Genomic DNA, 19993 nt, shown 5'->3' with positions numbered 1-19993 from the left:
TTTTGGATCACTAGCAAAAGAAACCAGTAGGCAGATAGACTAGTTGTGGAGACCAAAATAGCAAGCAGCTTCTCTCTGAAACAAGGTTTTTATTGGGAAAAGAAAGACCACTCCATTGAGTGGAGTACAGGTAGGGGTAAGGGGCCAATCTAGAGATACCTCCAGTCCATGAGTTACAAGAATAAGCAAAGAAGAATGATCCTGAATGGAATGAAAACTAGTTACTCAATAGAGGTGATGAGCTTTAGATGGATGGATAACTACAGTTCAGTCTTAGATGTGTTTAGTTCTTGCAGCCAATCTCTCTTTCTTTGAAAATACTCCCTTACCTTTCCTCTGAGAAGAAACTCCATCTTTATTTGTAATCCCTGATTTTGGATGACCTTTACTCAATTGCCTTGCTGGTTCCAAAATGGACATGAGACCTTAATCAGAGCAATCAACCCCATTCAGAACAGAAGTCAGGCAAACAATTGCCTGACCCAAGTCATGAAAATGGACTCAATTCTGGGACTTTGTGTAAAAATTTTTAGAAAAATAACACTTTCTTTTCCTCTGTACTTGATGAAAGTAATCTGGGTCTGCTAATAGCCATTTTTTGCTGCCTCTGAATAGAGCAAGATTGTGAGAGAAACTAGTATGGAGGCCACCAGAACTGAGAGAAAGGGAAAAAGCTATATCCTGTTGATATTACTTGAGAACCTGGATCAGCTGTGCCTAGAACCCAAAACACACACACATTTTAGTAACTTGACTAAAAAAATCTTTCGTCCTTATATCTGTTATAATTAGAGTTCTGACCCATGCACACAGAGGGTCTTATGATTTCAGTGAACAAAGATCATTTTGAGGAATTTACCAAGTATACTCCAGTCTGATCCTGGGACCAACTGAGGAGTTATTGAGTTCTGAGCTTTTACATATGATAGAATAGGATATAAAACTACCTCAAATGGAAAAAATGGACCCAAATGGGTTACATGTAATTAATGAGCATGTCTCAGGTAGGGTCTTTTAAGTAATGGTGTCAGTTGGCTAGGATATTTTGCCCAACAATTTAAATAAATAAATTGAATTAGAGGATGAATATTCAAGTTATGCAGAAGAACAGAATAAATGTTCTCTCATCATATAAATATAGAAATGTTTTGCATTGCAAGGATTAAAAAACATTTCAGACATTCTTGGTGAAGTGAGCAGTTCCAGTTGTTGCTTCAGCTCCCTACATTACTGTTACCTCATTCTTTACTCACTGGCTAGCAACACTAAGAGATTACTCTACTTTTTCTTAGCAATCAGTACTTTGGTGTTGCACAAACAAGCCTGCCTCCTTTGACAATGGGTGTAGGTGATGCATGTTCAAGGTATGGACATGGCACAAGAGAATCATTTGAGAATTCTGGGTCAATTGCACACACACACACACACACACACACACACACACACACACACACACACACACACACACCTCCAGGTGATAGGTTGGGTCAAAGATGAGAGTGAGCAAACTATTATTGTTTCTAGTTTTTCAAATAAATTTTCTTCTATTTCACAGAACCTTTCCCTTAAAAGCACTAAAAACCTTTGCCAATTTTTCTCTAAGGCCATCTTCTAATCAGTTCTCTTATGTAAGTCTTTATCTCATTTCTTCTTCTGCCTTTTCTTTCTTTTTCTTTTTTTGGGTTACACCTGGTGGCAACACTCAGGAGTTACTCCTGGCTCTGTGCTCAGAAATAGCTCCTGACAAGCACAGGGGATTATATGGAATATTGGGATTCAAACCACCATCCGTCCTGGATCAGCTGTGTGCAAGGCAAATACCCTACCACTGTGCTATCTCTCTGGCTCTTCTTCTGCCTCTTTTTGTCGGTCAGCAAACTGGTCTCGCTTCACCAACACTTGCCTTCTGAGCTGGAGTGATAGCACAGTGGGGAGGGCGTTTGTCTTGAATGCAGCTGAACTGGGTTTGATACCCAGAATTCCGGGGCCGGCGAGGTGGTGCTAGAGGTAAGGTGTCTGCCTTGCAAGCGCTAGCCAGGGAAGGACCACGGTTCGATCCCCTGGCATCCCCTATGGTCCCCCCAAGCCAGGGGCAATTTCTGAGCACTTAGCAAGGAGTAACCCCTGAGCATTAAACGGTGTGACCCCCCCCCCAAAAAAAAAACGATATCCAGAATTCCATATGGTCTTCTGAGCCTGCCAGGAGCAATTCCTGAGCACAGAGCCAGAAGTGACTCCTGGTCACATCTGAGTGTGGCCCCCAAACAAAACAAAACAAAACAAAAAAACCTGAAAAACAGAACTACTTGCCTTCTTTCATTAATTCCACATATAGCAGAGTCAACTTTTCACAATGCAAATCAAATTAAATCACTTCCTTCCCTGCTTGATTTGAAACTTTACGGGCACAAAGTGTAAAGACCACAAGAACTGAGAAAAGGGGAAAAGCTATATCCTGTTGATATCACTTGAGAACCTGGACCAGCTGTGCCAATAACTCAAAACACATACACTTTTTGTTACTAGACAGAAAAAAGTATTTTGTACTTATACCTGTTGGAATTAGTGTTTTGACTCATGCAAATAGAAGGGTCTTATGATTTCAGTGAACTAAGACCATCTCCAAGAATTTACTAAGTATAACCCAGTCTGAGTGTCTTGAGTAGATATTGTCTTGAGTTGAAAGAAGCAAAGACTTAAAAAAATCTCCTCAATAATATGGCACCATCAGACCTTGGCTTGCTTCCCAGTCTCTCTCTGTGTGCCATCCAGCTAAAGAGACTTCTAGTTTTTCTTTTTTCCATATATTCTTACCACAAAACTTTTGCAGATACAACTCTTGTTATTTAAAAAGTCCTTTCCCTTACTCTTGAAAAACCCAGTTTTCAGTATGCCCTCTGACCTCCCTGACTTGGCCAGGCCACATTTAATATGCTTTCTAGGCTACACACTTATTACAAATGCAATTTTATATTTGACTATTAACACTTTGTTCATCATATTTGGCTTTAAGGGAGAGGAGGATAGGGTTCGTGTCCACTTTGCCTCAGCATTTCATTTTTTAGGACCCTGATGAGGCTGTGGCACTTATTAGTAGTGACTGATATTCATTGAAAGGTTAGAGAGTTACACTCTCTGAAAAATTTTTATAGATAGTGTCATTTTTATTCCATTCCAAATGTGAGGACACTAAGGCACAGGCTAGATAAGTCACTTGTTCAAGTTGACACTAGTTAATAAGCCATAAATTCAGTATTTTTAAGTTTACCAGTCAAAGATCTCATTCATTCTGCTGTAACTTGCAAGATAGATATATTCCATTTGCTGACTAAATGAATGAGTAGATTCTCCTTGCTTCACTTCCAGCCATACCTGGCATTTCTTTCCTATAGGTTCCACTTTTACCCCATCCACTTCTTACAGATCCTCAAGGAATAGTCTATTTCCAGCCTTATCATTTAACAACAGAGCTCTATGCTGAGGACCAAATGACGCAGTCCGGTGTTGACCTCTCCCCAAGACAACTAATCCCAATCCCAACAGTATAACTATCCCCAATGTGTGATGTGAACTCTAACCTTAACTTGCACTATAGACTTGGTCTTCTCTCCACTGGCGCCTCCTGGCGAGGCACTAACTCCTGAACAATCTGTTTTTATTTCCTCTGTCTTTCCTGTCACTGACCCAGTATGTCACGTTGGCCTATCACTATGGCCTCCTGTCAGTTTTCATCTGAGATTTGTGTGTTCAAACTTCCACACTTCCCCCTAGCCCTGCCAAAGCAAACATACATCAACAAACTGGGCTGCTACAGGAAAGGGAATCCTTATTCCTTCAGATAAAGTCATAGGGCAAATCTCAATTGTGATTATGACTCTTCCTGTGAGGATGTATATCAGAGGTAAAAAGTATGGCTTTGGAGCCTGAGGATGTGGCTGTGATAGAATGCATGCCTTATATCTGTGAGGCCCTGTAGTCACCAGCACTGCATCAGATTGCTGACTGTGATTTCTGCACAATCACTAAAAAGTGTAACTAGGGAACCACAGGAAATGTGACCAGCTACCACCACCACTAACATGATAACAATATCAAGAAGAGAAAGAGCATATGCTTTTGTTTGCTTGTTTGGGAATTTGGACACTCATCTAACTGTACTCAGAGCATGTCCAGGGATCATGCCATCTGGTCATGCCATCATACCATTTGGTGGTATTTAGGATACTATTCATAGTTCTAGGGATCAAACCTGGATTGTTTATATGAAAAGCAAAAGCCTTATTTGCTGTACTGTATCTCTGGCCCAATAATTTTTTTTTTAGCACAAACCATCACACCTCAGTTCCTGGCCACCAGAGACTACCAAGGGAAGGTTACAATACTGATGGGCTTTGCTGTACTTATCTATAAAATGAGAACAATAATCAGTCTTAATAGGGTTGATATGAGAGTTTAATGAGATGATATAAAATGAAATTATTAGAGTGTCCATGATCTATTTGGGGTATTGTCATTTAGTAGTATTGTCTTCATATACACCCACCATAGTTTAATGATTAGGTCACAACTCTAGAACTAGGATGGCCTGAATCCTGCACCTTTACATCCTAGCCATGTGGCTTGGGGCTACCTGTTCATTGCGCCTCACTTATATCATCTATAAAATGAGATTAACAATTCTGTCTCCTAAGTTTGTTGTGAGGATGAAATGAGTTGGTTCATTTAAAGAGCTTACAACTGTTCAAAGTACATGATTAAACACGCAATAATGTTAATTGTTGTAGGATCTTTGAGAGTGCAAGCTGGTTCCAAGTGCATGCGTTCCAAGGCAGCATTAAAAAACTTCTGTAAGGCTCCCATGTGGTAGTGATGCAATCAGTGACTGTCCCCTCCTGATTCACTCACTGTGAGTGTGAGAGATGATTGTGTTTCCCAAAGAACAGGGACAGTTCATTCTCATTGTAAATGAATTGGGAGGTGCCAAAGCTGGAAAGGCAGGGGGGACTCTATTTAGCCAGTCCTATACTCAGGAAAATTGCTTCATGCCAGATTAAAAATTAGAAACTTGCTCAGTAACAGAAGTCACTGATAACAGATAAGAGAAAAAGTATCATACTAAAACCTAGCTGTCAATGAAGGATCCAGATATTTTGACTAAGCCATTTGTGAGATGTACCTGTTATAAACTGTGAACTACGATTTAGATACTTAGTTTACAATGCCTCCTTTCCAGAAAGACTTCAGAATTTAAATGAAAATTTAAATACAACTCTGAGAGTTGGTAGCGAAAAGGTTTGACTTTTCTAGTACAGAGGTAGGGCAATTGTTTTGCATGCAGCTAATCTATTTTTGATTCCTAGCACCCTAGATGGTCCACTGAGCCTGCCAGGAGTGATCCCTGAGCACCATGCCAGGTGTTGCTCAAAAACTGCACACATGTACACACACACACACATGCACAAATCCAGTCAACAGCATGCTCTTGGTTATGAAGTTGTGCTCAGAATATTAGACATGTCTTCAAATTCTATGGGAATATAAGAGGACAGAATCAGGTTTTTTAGTTCCTATTTTTTTTCTTTTCTTTTTTTGGCCACACCCAATGGGGCTCACATGTTACTACTGGCTTTGTGCTCAGAGATTACTGCTGGCAGGCTCAGGGGGCCATATGGGATACTGGGGTTAAACCCGGGTCGACTGCATGCAAGACAAACACTCTACCCATTGTGCTATGGTACTGGTTACTAGTTCCTGTTTTTCATTCTGTTTAACAAAAAAGAGAATCCATAAAGGTTTGGCTGATGGGGCCAATGGGTGACTCTAGTAGTCAAAATGCTCAAGGAGACCCAAAACACACCTAAGAATGTTCAGGATGAAAAAGGAATGATAATTAACAGTATCAGCTAGCCATACTTGCAATATCACTGAGTTTTCAGAAAAACTACAAAAGAAGTACTATTATTCATCAAATGTTATACACGAGGAAATTGAGCCAAAGCAAATTGTTATTCAGAGCCACACAGCTCCTACATCACTATGACTGGGTGAGTTCCACAAATATTCATTGAGAGTTTGAAAAATTAGGGCTCATATGAGAGCTTCCCAAAAGACTAATGATGGGAGTTAAAATTGTGTCCATCCTAATAGCTCACTACAGGTCTATGTCCTCTGTCCATCGGGATGGTTGCTTGGTCACACGGGTCTACTAGAATTAAATTACATTAACAATTTGGTTCATTTCTGTTAAGCACTTACAATGTGACGAGTGCAAATGAGGGCCTGGAATTTTGATGTCATTTCATTTTAATTTGAATTACATGAGTTACATGTGGCTTATGGTTATTGTATTAGACTATGCAGATCCAAGTAATTTTTCTCAGCTTTATTAGACATGTTTCAGGGATTTTCCCTCAAATCTTAGTTACAGAGAGACACTAGTTGCTTGGAACAAGGAACCGTAAAAAAATTATAAAGATAAATGTCCCAACTGACAGTGCTCCTGGTTTCCTAAGTCAGTGGGTAAGGACAATGAAATAGGATCAGAAAAACTCAGGAACAGCTGTTCAGAGACAGTGATAGTACTAATATTTGCAGGGAGCCAGTTAGAATGCAGGTTCCTGGGTCCTAGCTCTGTAGCATCTAATGCAGAACAGTGGTGGAGAAGTCCCAGAGTCCATATTTTCATCAAGCAGCATAATAATTCTAATGCAGGTGGTCTAGCTTCGAGAAACTCTGCTTCAGGGGCCAAATTACATATTTATCTATTGGCCTTTTAAATAATTATAGGACATAAATCTTTTGAGAATAGCACAAACTGGGCTGGAAGCCAGGCAGTCATCACTCTGCACGAATTGCTCACTGCTTTGACATTAAGCAAGCTACTTAGTCATAAGGCCTCGTTTTTTTCATCTGAAACATGGGGATAAGAAAACCTGATGTCTATCTTTTGAGGCATATGAGAATGAGATGTGAATTAGAGGAGGATACATTTTTTAGAGTATTAAGTAGGCAAGCTCACAACTTAGAGTCACATTTTGATACATTTCATATTATTAAATGTCATATTTTTTAACCTCTTTTGAAACTGGGAGATTATCTTGGTATGACTCGAGTATTGCTCTGGATCAGATACATGGGCTCAAATATTTATCCTCCTCATAAAAGCTGAATGATTTTGGACAAATCTCAATCTCTGTGTGACTCACTTTCCTCCACTCTGAAGCGAGATTTTTTTTTTGGGGGGGTGGTCTCACTCAGTGGCTCTCAGGGCTTACTCCTGGCCCTGCATTCAGAAATTACTCCTGTCATGCTTGGGGGACTGTATGGGATGCTGGAGATTGAACCTTAGTGGGCTTCATGAAAAGAAAATGCCCTACTCATTGTACTATCTCTCCAACCTCTAAACTGAGAGTTTTTAAAACATATTTATCTTTGGTGAAGTGATGATGAGAAAGAAACCCCTATCTATGGTTAGTGGGAATGTCATCTGATTCGTCTTTATGGAAAGTTATATGGGATCTACCAAAATATTAGAACTAGAACTACCATATGACCCAGTGAAAACACTTCTTAGGATCTATTCCCAAAAAGCAAAAACATACATTTGGATGGATAAATGTACACTGTGTTTATTGCTGCAAGTTATGGAAACAACACAAATGCTCAACTAAGGATAAACGAATCAAGAAATTTTGGTATATATACACAGTAGAATATTATGCAACTCTAAGAAAAAAATAAAATCATGTAACTAGCAAGAACATAGATGGAAATTTACTAGAGGATATAGGGCTGGGAGAAGTCAGTCAGAATGAAGGGATAGATATAAAAGATGCCTTTCATATGTGGGACTTAAAGGTACATAACAAGGTAGCAATAAAGACCCCACAGGCAAAATAATGGGAGAAGATATCCACACAACTGAATTAGGTGGTTTTTGAGAATGAAAGGTATCAGGGTCATTGGGAGAGAGAGGTAGGTATATTGAAGGTGTGGTATTGGAATCATATATATGAGAAACCAATATTAATAGTATTGTAAATCACAGAATTTCAATCAATTATAAAAACTTCTTTAATGCTCTCTCACACACAAGTAAGAGCACATTTCTCCTATAAGATTATGAGGATTTGGTAATACTTATAAAGTACATAGGACAATGTTTACATATGGCAAAAACTAAACCACTGCTGGCTGAATAAGTATCTCCGAATATGGCAGCAATAATATAGAACTGGGACATAGCTGTCCCCTTGAGAAGGAACTGACCCACATGTGTTTATCAGACTCTCCATACAGATACACTTGACAAGATCATAGTTGTGAGAGATGAATGTGTATATAGTCACTGGGATATATTATAAAGATACTTCTGTATTGAAAGACTAGTTTATTTCAATCAATTATAGACTAATACATGGTCTTCCTGAGCATGACAGATACACAGCATATCCTAAACAAAACCCTGATTTTTCTGTACCTGGATCAATAAGATAAGCCCACAAACATGTAATTGATATTGCATTTACTCTTAACATAGCTAACTTCAGTATTTAGCTGGCTGTGAACTGTGTCTAGTTCTACAACCTTTCTTAAGCCTTGAGCATCACCATTTTAGAGAATACCCATCTTGTACACAACTGTTTGGATATCATGGCTGGAGCGATCAGGCATATATTATTTTGCTTTCCACACCTGTTCTTTGGAGCCTGCTTAATATATCTTTGCCAGTTCATAGTTATGGCCTTATACAGTAAAATCAGTTTCCTCATAAGACACCTCATAAGACCATGGATAGGTACTTTGGTGTCCTGAGGAAACTTGTTTTGTGAGCCTCCAGCTCACAGCCCCTCTTTTGTTCAAAGGTTGTCTTGGGGAAAATAGCAACTGCCTTGCCTCATGCCCACACGGACAATCTGGACCCTGAGTGGCTTTCCTGTAATCCAAAGCCATGGCAGGCTAAAATGTTGATGTAAAATGCCAGCCCTTAGATCTGAAGGGAAAATCAGCACTTTGTTACCACTCATCTTCCAGAATCTCAAGTGAGTGACATCATGCTACATGTAATCTCCAACAGACATTCCTCTTGATTTTCTCCTGCGCCTTTTTTTCTCTCACTCCTTTCTATTCACTCCCTGCTGCCCTCAACATGTTAGAGGCATCCAAGTTTTTGTGTCATTGGGCATCCTCCCTATTCACTCCTCCCAACATGCATGCATGCATGCAAAAATGATCCCTTGCTGCGTCTTCCAGGCGAACAGAACCTTACCTGTTGCATTGGACAAGGCCAGCGACTCCATGGAGCCCCGAGGGGTCTGCTCTGTGGGCGTCATATCCTCTGTGTATTTCAGGGAACTGATAGGATGACGGGTCCGACACTGCTGAGCAGACAGGCCCCCTTCCTCTTCTTCCTCTTCCTCATATTTGGGAACTTGGATGCTCCCTCGGGTTTCACTGAAGCTCTGACTAGACATATCACTGTAGCTCTCCTGGGAACGCAGCCTGCCAGGGTAATAGTCCTCTCGGCATTCCTTAATGAAGCTGCCGCCATGCCCCTTCATGGCCAGTGAAGAGCTCCTTTTGGGGTTGCTGAAGTGCTTGGCCCACATGTCAGGCTGAGCTCCAGCTCCCTGACCTCCTGGGCTGTAGGAAGTTCTGATGTTGCACTGGCTAAGGAGCTGCAAAGGACTCTGGGACTGATTTTGCTCCATCTTATTCCCATAATGGTAGGGTTCATCCCGGCTCCTCCATATAGGGTCTCGGTTGAGGCTGGGCGTCTGGCTGGACAAGCTGAGCAGGTCCATTTGCAGCGACAAGGGGTCCACATCGGCTGACAGTCGGTTGGAGGTCACTTGTAGCTGGCTGTGTTGGTTCAGCATGGGCTCCTCTGTCTTGCCCTTGTTCTTGCCGATTTTGGCACTGCGCCTAGACTCCTTGGCTCTGGCATTCTGGAAGGCCGAATCAGAAGAATCAGAACCATTGGGGTCCTCCCCAGCACTGCAGGCCCTTGAGCAGAATATGTGGCCCTGCTTAGGGAGGAAAGGCCGCCCCAGAAGGGACTTTTTGCAGTGAGCACAGCAGAAACAGGACTCAGTGGCATGCCAGTGTTGGCCATCATAGGTCATTTGACCTTGGTCAATTCCTAGGAAAAGAAGAAACATAGAAGTTGATGAGCTGTTGTAGGTTCTGTGTTACATAAAACACGTATTACCCACATACAGAAACTACAGAATAAAAAAGTGAAGAAATCAATGATCAAAACCCTACATAAATTTGACTCATGTTTATTGTGAGAGGCATCCTCTCACAAAAACTTTTAGTTTTGTGCCACACCGAAGGGTTGGTGCTCAGGTGCCAGGGATCAAAACCAGGGTTCCTACATGTAAAGCATGTTCCCCAGCACTTGAGTTATGTCCCTGGCATATCAGCTCCTTCTTAATGCATTTGCTGAGTAGGGAGAAATTGGATTAAAATAACCTGTCCATAAATCCTTCTACCTAGAACACATTTTCCTAGCAGCAATAATGTTCCCAACAAATAATAAAGCACTACTTTAAATGCTTTGCCAACAGGTAAACTCACTTAACCTCTCAGCTGTAGGTACCTCTTTAATATTTCTATTTTCTCAGATATTAAAACAAGATGTTAATTAGGTTAAATGACTTGCCCAGTGAAACACAACTAGAAATGAGATATGAAGTTCTTTGGGGACGGGATCAATAAGTTTTGGGGTGTTTCCAGGAGTCTGGCCTGACATCATAGGGGTTTTTGTGTTGACTAGATAGAAGAAGTAAGTTCTATCTAACATGTATGGTAAAGGGTAATTCCATTAGCAGACCAGTTAAAAAGTTTGAAGTAGATTCCTGCGACTCATATTGAAAAGCCTGCATTAGAAAAGGAACAGCCTTCAGTGTGATTTGACCCTGACATTGCCCCTCTTCATTGGGGAAGGAAAACATGCATATCTTCCCATGCCAGACTGTTATAATCATGTATGTTAGGGGAATGTCTTTAGGTCCTGGCTTTTCTTGTTTCTCAGTTTCTCTTCTGGTCTGTTTCTAGTGATAATCTCCACATGGGACTATCTCTCCCCTTTCTTCCTGGACACAGGATTGGCCAGTCAAAACCATATCTCCTACCTTAGGGATGGACATGAGACCTGTACCTGGTCTATAGAAGGATCACCAGGGACTTTTTCTAAGACAATCACCCTGTAAGGAAATTTTTAAAAAACACTACTTTTTTGAGGTCATACTTGCTATGTTCAGGGCTTACTTCTGACTAAGCTCAGGAATCACTCCTAGAGGTATTTGGGGGACCATATGTAGTTCTGGAGATAGAATGGCTGCATGGAAGAAAAATGTCCTATCATTGTACTATCTTTTTGACCTTCATGAGGGCTCTCTAGTATTTATTGTTATTTGGGAGTTACATCCAGCAGTGTTATGGGCTTACTCCAGGCTCTACACTCTGGGATCACTCTTGACAGGTTCAGGGTGGAGAGAGGCATATGAGGTCCTGGGGATCAAACCTGAATTGGCCATGTACAAGACAAAGGCTCAACTCACTGTACAATATCTCCATCCTTTAGTTCTTTTGATAGCAATTCTTAATTGGCACCGTGGAGTTTAGAGATCTGGAGCCCTGCAGCACAGAAAGCCTTTTGGGAATGAAGTCAGAGTCGGTCCTTCTAACTCTAACATGATTCTTCGTCTCCAGAAAAGGACAGTTGTACATCTGAAATTTCTAGAAATATCTTCTTGAGTCTTGTCAAGAGAGTCCATGAACAAGATATGGGAAACATCAAAAGAAAAGTGCTGGGAACAGAGGTAAACAGGAGAATATCCACTCCTGGGCCTCCCTGGGGTCAAGTCTATCTACTCTTAGCCACCCTGCAGTGGAGAACAGATGAAAGGAGCTATGTTTATTTGGGACTCTGACCCTGAGGCCAAAAAGGGCTTTTTTAGTAAAACTGCTGGGCTGTTGGATCTTGAGAGTGAGTTTTGGTTGAAAGGACTATAGAAAAGTCTGTGGTAACTGAAAAGATCCAGGACCCAGAGAAATTCCTCCTCAATCTCCTTCCAACTGAATGTACAAATAACAATAGCCCAGATGCTTGGGTTCAAATGTAGCTTCTGTTGCTGTCTGGCTATGTGGCTGAACCACATAGTCTGCCTTCAAGCAAAGGTCTGTGCCAGGTCTCCTTATCATAAAAAGGGAATACAAGGAAGGAGTTACTGGCAGAATGGTTGTGAGAATATTCTGAGTTAGTGTGTAGAGAGATTGTTGTGACCTGTGCCTGGTAACCATGCTGACTGCTCTTTTCCTGTATTTTCATTAGAAATATGCCTTGCTCCCTTTTTGCTCTGAGGACTGCTGACTGGATGCAGGCCAAGCAAAAATTCTGAGGTTAGCCCGGTCTTTTTCCTTCCTTTTCTCCTTTCCTCTTGTCCCCTTCTTTTTTTGAAAACTCTTACTGAAAGCTAGGCTGCCTGGCTTCTTACCGTGAGCTGCTTAATCAGACTCAAGCACTGCCATCTCATCCCCCACCTCCTTCCCACTACAGACATTACAGGCCAGTCCTGGCCTCTGCCAGCTAATTCTGCAAGGAAACTCTTTGCAGTGCTGCGGCAGCAAAAGCCTAGTTTGGAAGTGGGGGTGGTGATGGAGAGAGATGGGGGGGGATGTGAAGCCCCACAGAAGGCCAGGCTAGGATGTGGAACACAGAGGGGGGAGGTGTTACCAAGTGGCCCAGCAGGCAGCTGAATGTAGTCTCTGATAAACATCATCCATGTCAGATGGTTCTCTGAACTGCTCCTGAACTCTGAACATCTGGAAAAGGGCTCTGCCATTCCACATCTAAGCGTTTCTTTTGATTCCCTCTCTAAGCCCCTTGGAGCACTTCTCTGAGGGTGCATGTGTCTATTGCTGCTCTAGCCTCGATCTGTTTACAGGGCTGTTTACTCTGCTGCATGCAGCAAAAGTCCTGTTGCCCTAGCAACGGCTGCCTGATGCTGGGTCTGCTCTGAGTGGCTGTGTAAATAGGGAATATTTGTAAAATATGGTCAAGAGGGAAGCACCCAGGGACTATGGTCTGCATCATCTTTCACTGCTGCAGGAAAATGACATTTTATGGAAAGTTGGACCTAACACAAGGACTAAATCAGGTACGGCCACTTCAACTAGAGCAGTGATAAGAATGCAGGACAGAATTTCCCTTTTCTGGTAAAACACTAATGCCTTTTTTAGGGGCTGAGAGGGGAAAGAGAAGTAAATGCTAATCAAAACCTCCAACACACAGAAAAAAGGAAGAGCAGAAAACAGTGCTGCCTTCTGAGGTGTTTGTGCTCTGGTAACAAATTTTCTCTCTTCCATACCACTGAGTAAAAAATATTCCAAGGATTGTTGGGAAGGTTTTTAAACCTCCAGAGAAAGTAAGAGAAACCCTAGTAGAATGGGATAAAATTACTTTAGTTAAGTTTTCTGTATACAGCAAACCTTCATATCAGGGCAGCAGCTTCCTGTAGTCTAGAACCCAAAGTGAACATTGTAGGGGTAAAATTGGAGGGTGGGGAGGGCCACATCTAGTGATGGTCAGGGGTTACTCCTGGCTATGTGCTTCTGGCTTGGGGGACCATATGGGACGCCAGAGGATCGAACCACGGTTCATCCTAGGTCAGCGTGTGCAAGGCAGATGCCCTACCACTTGCACCACTGCTCCGGCCCCAATGTAGGGGTATTTTTTTAAATACCTTTAACTCTCTTCTTCCCAGGTCTAGCCACCTGTCAAAACCAAGCTCTCTCTAGTTCTTTGCATCGGAGGAAGGTTGTTTGACTCTTTTTCTTGTGGAAAGTGAAAGCAGTTGGATAACTGGTAGAGCATGAGGCTGTGTGGGAGTGAGAACTTTGGGGGGCCAGGAGAGTGGATATCCGTTCAACAGCCAGGCTTCCCTAGGGGAAAGCTATTGGAGAGGCAAATAAATGAAAATAGGCAACCTAGGTCTGGAAGAGACTTTGATGCACCATGTCTCTAGACATGTAGACCTGAGTGAGAAGACAAAAGTCACTCCATTGAGCATACTGTAGATGCCTTGTCCCCAGAGCTAGGATTTTTTGGGGGACATACAAAGGTCTCATATTGACTTGTTTATTTCAGAAGTGATATATCTGAACTAGGAAGACAAAGGCACTTCTCTTTGTTCCTGATAAAATCAGAGCAAATGGGCTCCCAGACTGGTTATCTCTACATCTTCCTCTTATAGGTAAGAAGTTGGCAGCTTCTGAGCAGATTTCTTGGAATTGCACAAGCCACAGGAAGACCAGGCGGCTGGTCTCACAGATATTCCTTCACTGCCAACTTTTTTTTCTCTCTCCCTTTTAAAAGGCGACTCATGCTTGAGGTGTCAGAACAGGCAAGTTGAGTGTAGAAGCCATGGATGCAGCAAGACTAGGAATAGCACTGAAGGGCTGAACAATTAGTTTTTCTCCAAGGAAAAGGGATTTCTACGATCTCAGATTTTCTTGGGGGAGTTTACAGCTTAAAGAGATATTTGAGATTTTCTTGCTTTGCTTTTAGCTGTGTTGGCTTTTGCTGAAAATATTTTTTTCTTTTCTCTCTTTTCTATTTTTTTAAGATACGCATGCCAGAAACCATTTGGTTTCCTTAACTATCCCTTCCAAGAGGACTGACTGCTCTAGCTCCTCCCTCTGCTGACCCTTGAGTTTTTTCCAAGGAGACTGTGGAAGGCATTTGTTTACATTTTCCCTTCAGATTTCCCTTCCAAGAACTTTCCTTCTTCCAAAGTAGTGGGGCCTCCTATAGGGTGGGACCTAAGAATCAGGCTGGCTATAAGGACCAGCCTATTCACTTCTTTCCCAGGTGAAACAGAAGGCCAAACAGGGCCTATCCAGTTCCCACTTGGAGGACCCAACCTGCATATTGGAGTGAAGATAAACAGTATCATACCATTAGAGAATGTATTTACTAATAAGATAAGAACTTAAAGAAGAGGGCAGTCATATTTTGGTTATATGCAGAGAGCTTACTTTCAAATGATGTTATCAGGAAGCAAGCTGAATGGGGGAGGCAGAGAAAAAGCAAAAACAAAATAACCAGGACTTTGCTTGAACCTCTGATGGATCCCTACCTGAAGCTAGAAAATTCCTTGCTTTTCTGAGTCAAGACATTTCTCTTTCCATTGAAAAAAATATGAGTTTATTTACTATCACTGGCAGAATCTAACTACATCAGATAGGAGTGGCAGTCGTAGTAGGTTGCAAGTACATATTCAACATCGTCTCACCTATGTGCTGAGCACAAGTGTCACAATATTCTGCATATAAGGACTCAAAACAATGGCAGCAGTAGGGTCTTCCCTCCTTCATGATGTAACGCTGGCCACCTAGCACCGTCTCACACTCAAAGCAGCAAAAGTGTTTCATGTGCCAGTGCCGGCCCTCAGCTTCTGTGCATTCATCTGCAAAGATGATCTGGAGATGGGAGAGCCAAAAGGTCAGTGCTGGAAACCCAAGCATGTGAAATCACTTTAAAGAAAAATACTCTGACATTTCAAAGCAGAAGGTCCCATTCACAGATTTAAAAAGAAAAGTATCAATATGGTTATTATATATCCAAATTAGTTTCCACATTTGGCATTGCCTAAAGCACAATTTAATGTTTCTGGCTTGGCTAGCAATTAACTTAACCACCTTTTAATAGGAGAAAGTATTTTTTTTTGCCCTGCAGAATATAAATCAGGACTGAAAACTGACAGCTAAAGAGCACGTTCGGTACACATATCTGTTTTACTTGGCTTATAGATGCGATTTTTAAAAAATGGGAAATGTCACACAAACATCTGGAATTCTGGTTTCTTTTTAAAAAGGTATTTGGCAAAGCAAGGAAACACATTCCTGCAGGACAACAATGTGCAAGTGCTGAGCAAAGAAGTTACTACTCTCAGTGTGGGGTGAGTCTTTCCATTGGTCCTACTCTGTCATTCACTCTGACCTTAAAAATGAGTCACTTCCCTTTGCAAGATATGCCCACACCTCACAATCATTTGTGTTTGATTTCCTTTGATAGTTTTCTAAGTTTTCTGGCATATGTACCAGAGGCAAAAATCAATAAAATGTGGAAATGTATGAGAATAGACAGATTAAAGAGTTTAGTAGATTACAAATAAGAGTCTACAAATAAACCGTAGAATGTTAGACCAATAGATTATTGACAAAAGTGCAAGGATATTCAGTGGGGGAAAGAAGAGTCTCTTCAAACAAAGAGCCTGGGGCAACTGGTTCAAGCCAAAGAATACATCTCAAGTCTCACCTCATGTTTTATACAAAAACTAATGAGAGGCTGGAGAGATGATATAGTGGATAGGGCACTTGCCTTGTATGTGATCCCTAGCATTCCAAATAGACGGTTCAAGAGTGATCTATGACTGCAGAGCTAGGAATGAACATTGCTAGATGTAGAGCAAAACAAACAAACAAACAACTAACTCATGAGGTGAAAGATGAAAATGTAAGAATGAAAATAAGAAAACAAAAACAAGATTAAAATTAAAATAAAAATTTCTACGCTCCAAAGGAATAATGAAAAAGTAAAGATAGGATTAAAGAGATAGTACAGTGGGTAGGGCATTTGCTTTGCATATGGTCAACTGGGTTTAATCCCCATTTCTTATAATTTCTTATAATCCCCTGAGTCTACCAGAAGTGATTCCTGAAGGAAGAGTCAAGAGTAAACCTGATCACTGCGAGTTGCAGCTCCAAAACAAACAGTAACAAGAAAAGAAAATCTTTTATTTATAATATAATATAATATAATATAATTAATATAATATAATTATAATATAATTATAATATAATATAATATAGAATGGTAGAAAACAATGGCAAATCATGAACCTGAACAAAATCTAGTATTTAGAACATATGAATAACTATTACTATAGCACACTAAAAAAATAACTGAAATTAGAAGCAAAATATTCCTCCAAAAATAAAAAAAGATAAGAAGAGAGAAAAATCTTACACATAAGTGCTCATAGAGATAAAAAAAGATAATATGATATTATTTCATAAATGGATGAACAAAACGACATATACATTTATCTAAAGGTTATTCAGCCATGAAAATGCATAAATACTGATTTATGCTGTAAAATGAGAAATTAATACCATGTGAAAGAAAACAGACGTGTAAGGTCAGGTGAGATTTATTCCATTCATGAGACATGTTCAGAATACGCAAATGCAGAGACAAAGTAGATTAATGCTCACCAGGGGAGAGGGGGAAAAGGAAGAAGAGAAGTGAATACTACTAGTTTCTTTTCAGTTGATACAAATGATCTCAAATTAGATAGCAGCCATCTTTGCACCACTATATGAACATACAAAAACCTGCCAAATTATATATGTTAGAGTCAAGGAGATGACTCAAGGACTAGAGCCCATTCTTTACACACAAGAGTCCTGGGTTTGATCTTCAGCAACACAGCACTGGTAGGTATAATAACCTTCAACAAAAGAACTATGCCCTTTAAGAGGCAAACCAATACTATGAGAATTATATCTCAATAAACAAAATCATATTCCATTTGCCTTTAGGTGGAAATTACTAGCCTTAAATTGAAGTCTGCTTTTGTTTGTTTGTTTGCTTATTTTTTTTTATCACACCTGGCAATACTCAAGGCTTACTCCTGATTCTGCTCTCATGGATCACTCTTAGCAAGCTTTGGAGATCATATGAAGTGCCAGGAATTTAACCTGGAACAGCTGCATGCAAACTAGTTATCCTACCCACTGTACTTTATCTTCAGGTCCCTCAGTCTGTTTTGTAATTGGAAGTAGTAAATTCAAGAGCATTAGGTGGTAAGATCCAAGTGGAATACCCATTTGCTTGCTGCAGCTTCATTTGGGCTTTGAAAGTTATGAGCAAATTAAAAACAAAAGGCTATTTTCTTCTCTTCCAAATCTACCTGTCCCACTGAACCTTAGGAAATGGAACTATTTTTAAGATACAATGGACAGACCATGGCTGATGATTACACTCTGGGATGCAGGCTGAAGTTTAAAGATATATATTGGCCCAATCTTTGAAGAGTTCTGAGTTAAGCTCTGTAGTAGGTCTACACTTGTAGAATTTTTCAGCTACAGCAGCTGTCTTCCAACTAAAAGGCCCAGGAGACTACCACACTGAGTGGAGGGATCCACAATCCTAGACATTCTACCAAAGTTGAGATGGATGGAGTTTCTCTCCTCAAAGGATTACAGTATAAAGATGAGTAGCCTATGATGGTTTTCAATGCTGGGGGCCCCAGCGATGGTTATGGCCCAACTGAGGAGAAATAGGAAGGTATAAATTCCAGGGAGAATGCTCTGACCTCATCACAGGCTGCACAGCGAGGCTTCAGGCACTCAGCATGGTGCCTACCACAGTATATTTTTCCATCTTGGTAAAAGTAGATCAAATCCACAAGGAGCTCATTGCAGACTGTGCATATGAAGCATGGTGGATGCCAGCAAACACCATGTCCGGCACGTGATGCAAATACAGCAATGTCGCCACCATTAATCTGGCCTCCACACTGTGAGACAAATAGAGAAGTTAGTTACAGAAGTGGCTCCTTCCCACATCTTAAGACCAAACACAAATGATATATGTCCATGACCAACAACACTTATTTTCAAACTTCTCACTACAGGGTGGGACAGCTGCCTATCTCCCATCCATCTTTTCTAAGTTCTGCCATGCAGACCAAAAGAAAGTAACTGAGAAAATAAGTCATCATAATGGAAGGAAGGAAAGAAAGAAAGAAAGAGAGAAAGAAAGAAAGAAAGACAGACAGAAAGAAAGACAGACAGACAGAAAGAAAGAAAGAAAGACAGACAGAAAGAAAGAAAGAAAGACAGAAAGAAAAAAAGAAAGAAAGAAAGATAAGAAAGAAAGGAGAAAGAAAGATAAGAAAGAAAGGAGAAAGAAAGAGAAAGAAAGAGAAAGAAAGAAAGAAAGAAAGAAAGAAAGAAAGAAAGAAAGAAAGAAAGAAAGAAAAGAAAGAAAGAAAGAAAGAAAAGAAAGAAAGAAAGAAAGAAAGAAAGAAAGAAGAAAGAAAGAAAGAAAAAGAAAGAAAGAAAGAAAGAAAGAAAGAAAGAAAGAAAGAAAGAAAGAAAGAAAGAAAGAAAGAAAGAAAGAAAGAAAGGCAAAAGAAAGAAAGAAAAATTCTTTTAGTATATAACATTTAGGGACTTTGTGGACAGGACAGAACATAATCATTACACATTTATGTTCCAAATACTCCAGATCTAATCACAGGCATTGCCAATATTTCTTCCCAAAGAAAATAAGTGCAGAGGGTGGGAACAGGACCATGGAAGACCCCAAAAGAGGGTGTAGAGTTTATACTATGATATATTGAGTGGTTCATAAAAGTAGGTTCACCTTTAGCTATTTTCTCTACAATCTCAGCTATGTGTTTCGTCTGCCTGCACTAATACTGCCTTTTGCATTCTTTGATGGGACAAGTACCACTTTTAAGGCCAGACAACAGGAAGAACTTTTTCCCTTTCTTCCTTGTCTTCAGTCATTGTCCAAAGTAACTTACACAATGTTTAGGGTTGAGATCAAATGAATATGGGGTGAGGAACTCTGAAGCAAGGAACCCTGAGAAGGCTTCTTTTTGATCACATGGTTGGCCTTGCAATCTAGTACTCTAACCACATAGCTGACCTTTACAAAAAATTTCTGAAAATCAGAAAACCTACTTTCCAACTTTTCCCACACCACAGACTTCACATGAGTTAGAACATGTCAGAGAAAACTGAGTAAGGATCTCAGCAATTAGCCTTTGGATCCTTAATGATGTAAGTAATTGAATAGAAGAGTACACTATAGAAGGGTCTCTTATATAGTGTTATATATATAACTTTATAGTATATATATAACTTATATAGTCTTATACATATAGAAGGGTGTCTGTCTCATAATAGT

The 19993-nt window shown here is 40.4% G+C and overlaps 1 protein-coding gene across 1 annotated transcript in view; it reads right to left on the bottom strand.

Moving 5' to 3' along the window:
* PRICKLE2 (prickle planar cell polarity protein 2) overlaps positions 1-19993 on the bottom strand; it is a 137521-nt gene that overhangs the window by 41405 nt on the left and 76123 nt on the right. Inside the window, exons 5-7 of the mRNA XM_049777112.1 lie at positions 18390-18593; positions 15303-15489; positions 9269-10141 (exon numbers count right to left, since the gene is read on the bottom strand). Of these exons, the coding sequence (XP_049633069.1) occupies positions 9269-10141; positions 15303-15489; positions 18390-18593 (1264 nt within the window). The remainder of the gene's footprint in view (positions 1-9268; positions 10142-15302; positions 15490-18389; positions 18594-19993) is intronic.

This window comes from Suncus etruscus, chromosome 7 (genome assembly GCF_024139225.1).
Source record: "Suncus etruscus isolate mSunEtr1 chromosome 7, mSunEtr1.pri.cur, whole genome shotgun sequence".
In the NCBI taxonomy this organism is placed as follows: Eukaryota; Metazoa; Chordata; class Mammalia; order Eulipotyphla; family Soricidae; genus Suncus; species Suncus etruscus.
The sequence above is the reverse complement of the archived record's forward strand: the minus strand, read 5'-3'. Positions and strand labels throughout refer to the sequence as shown.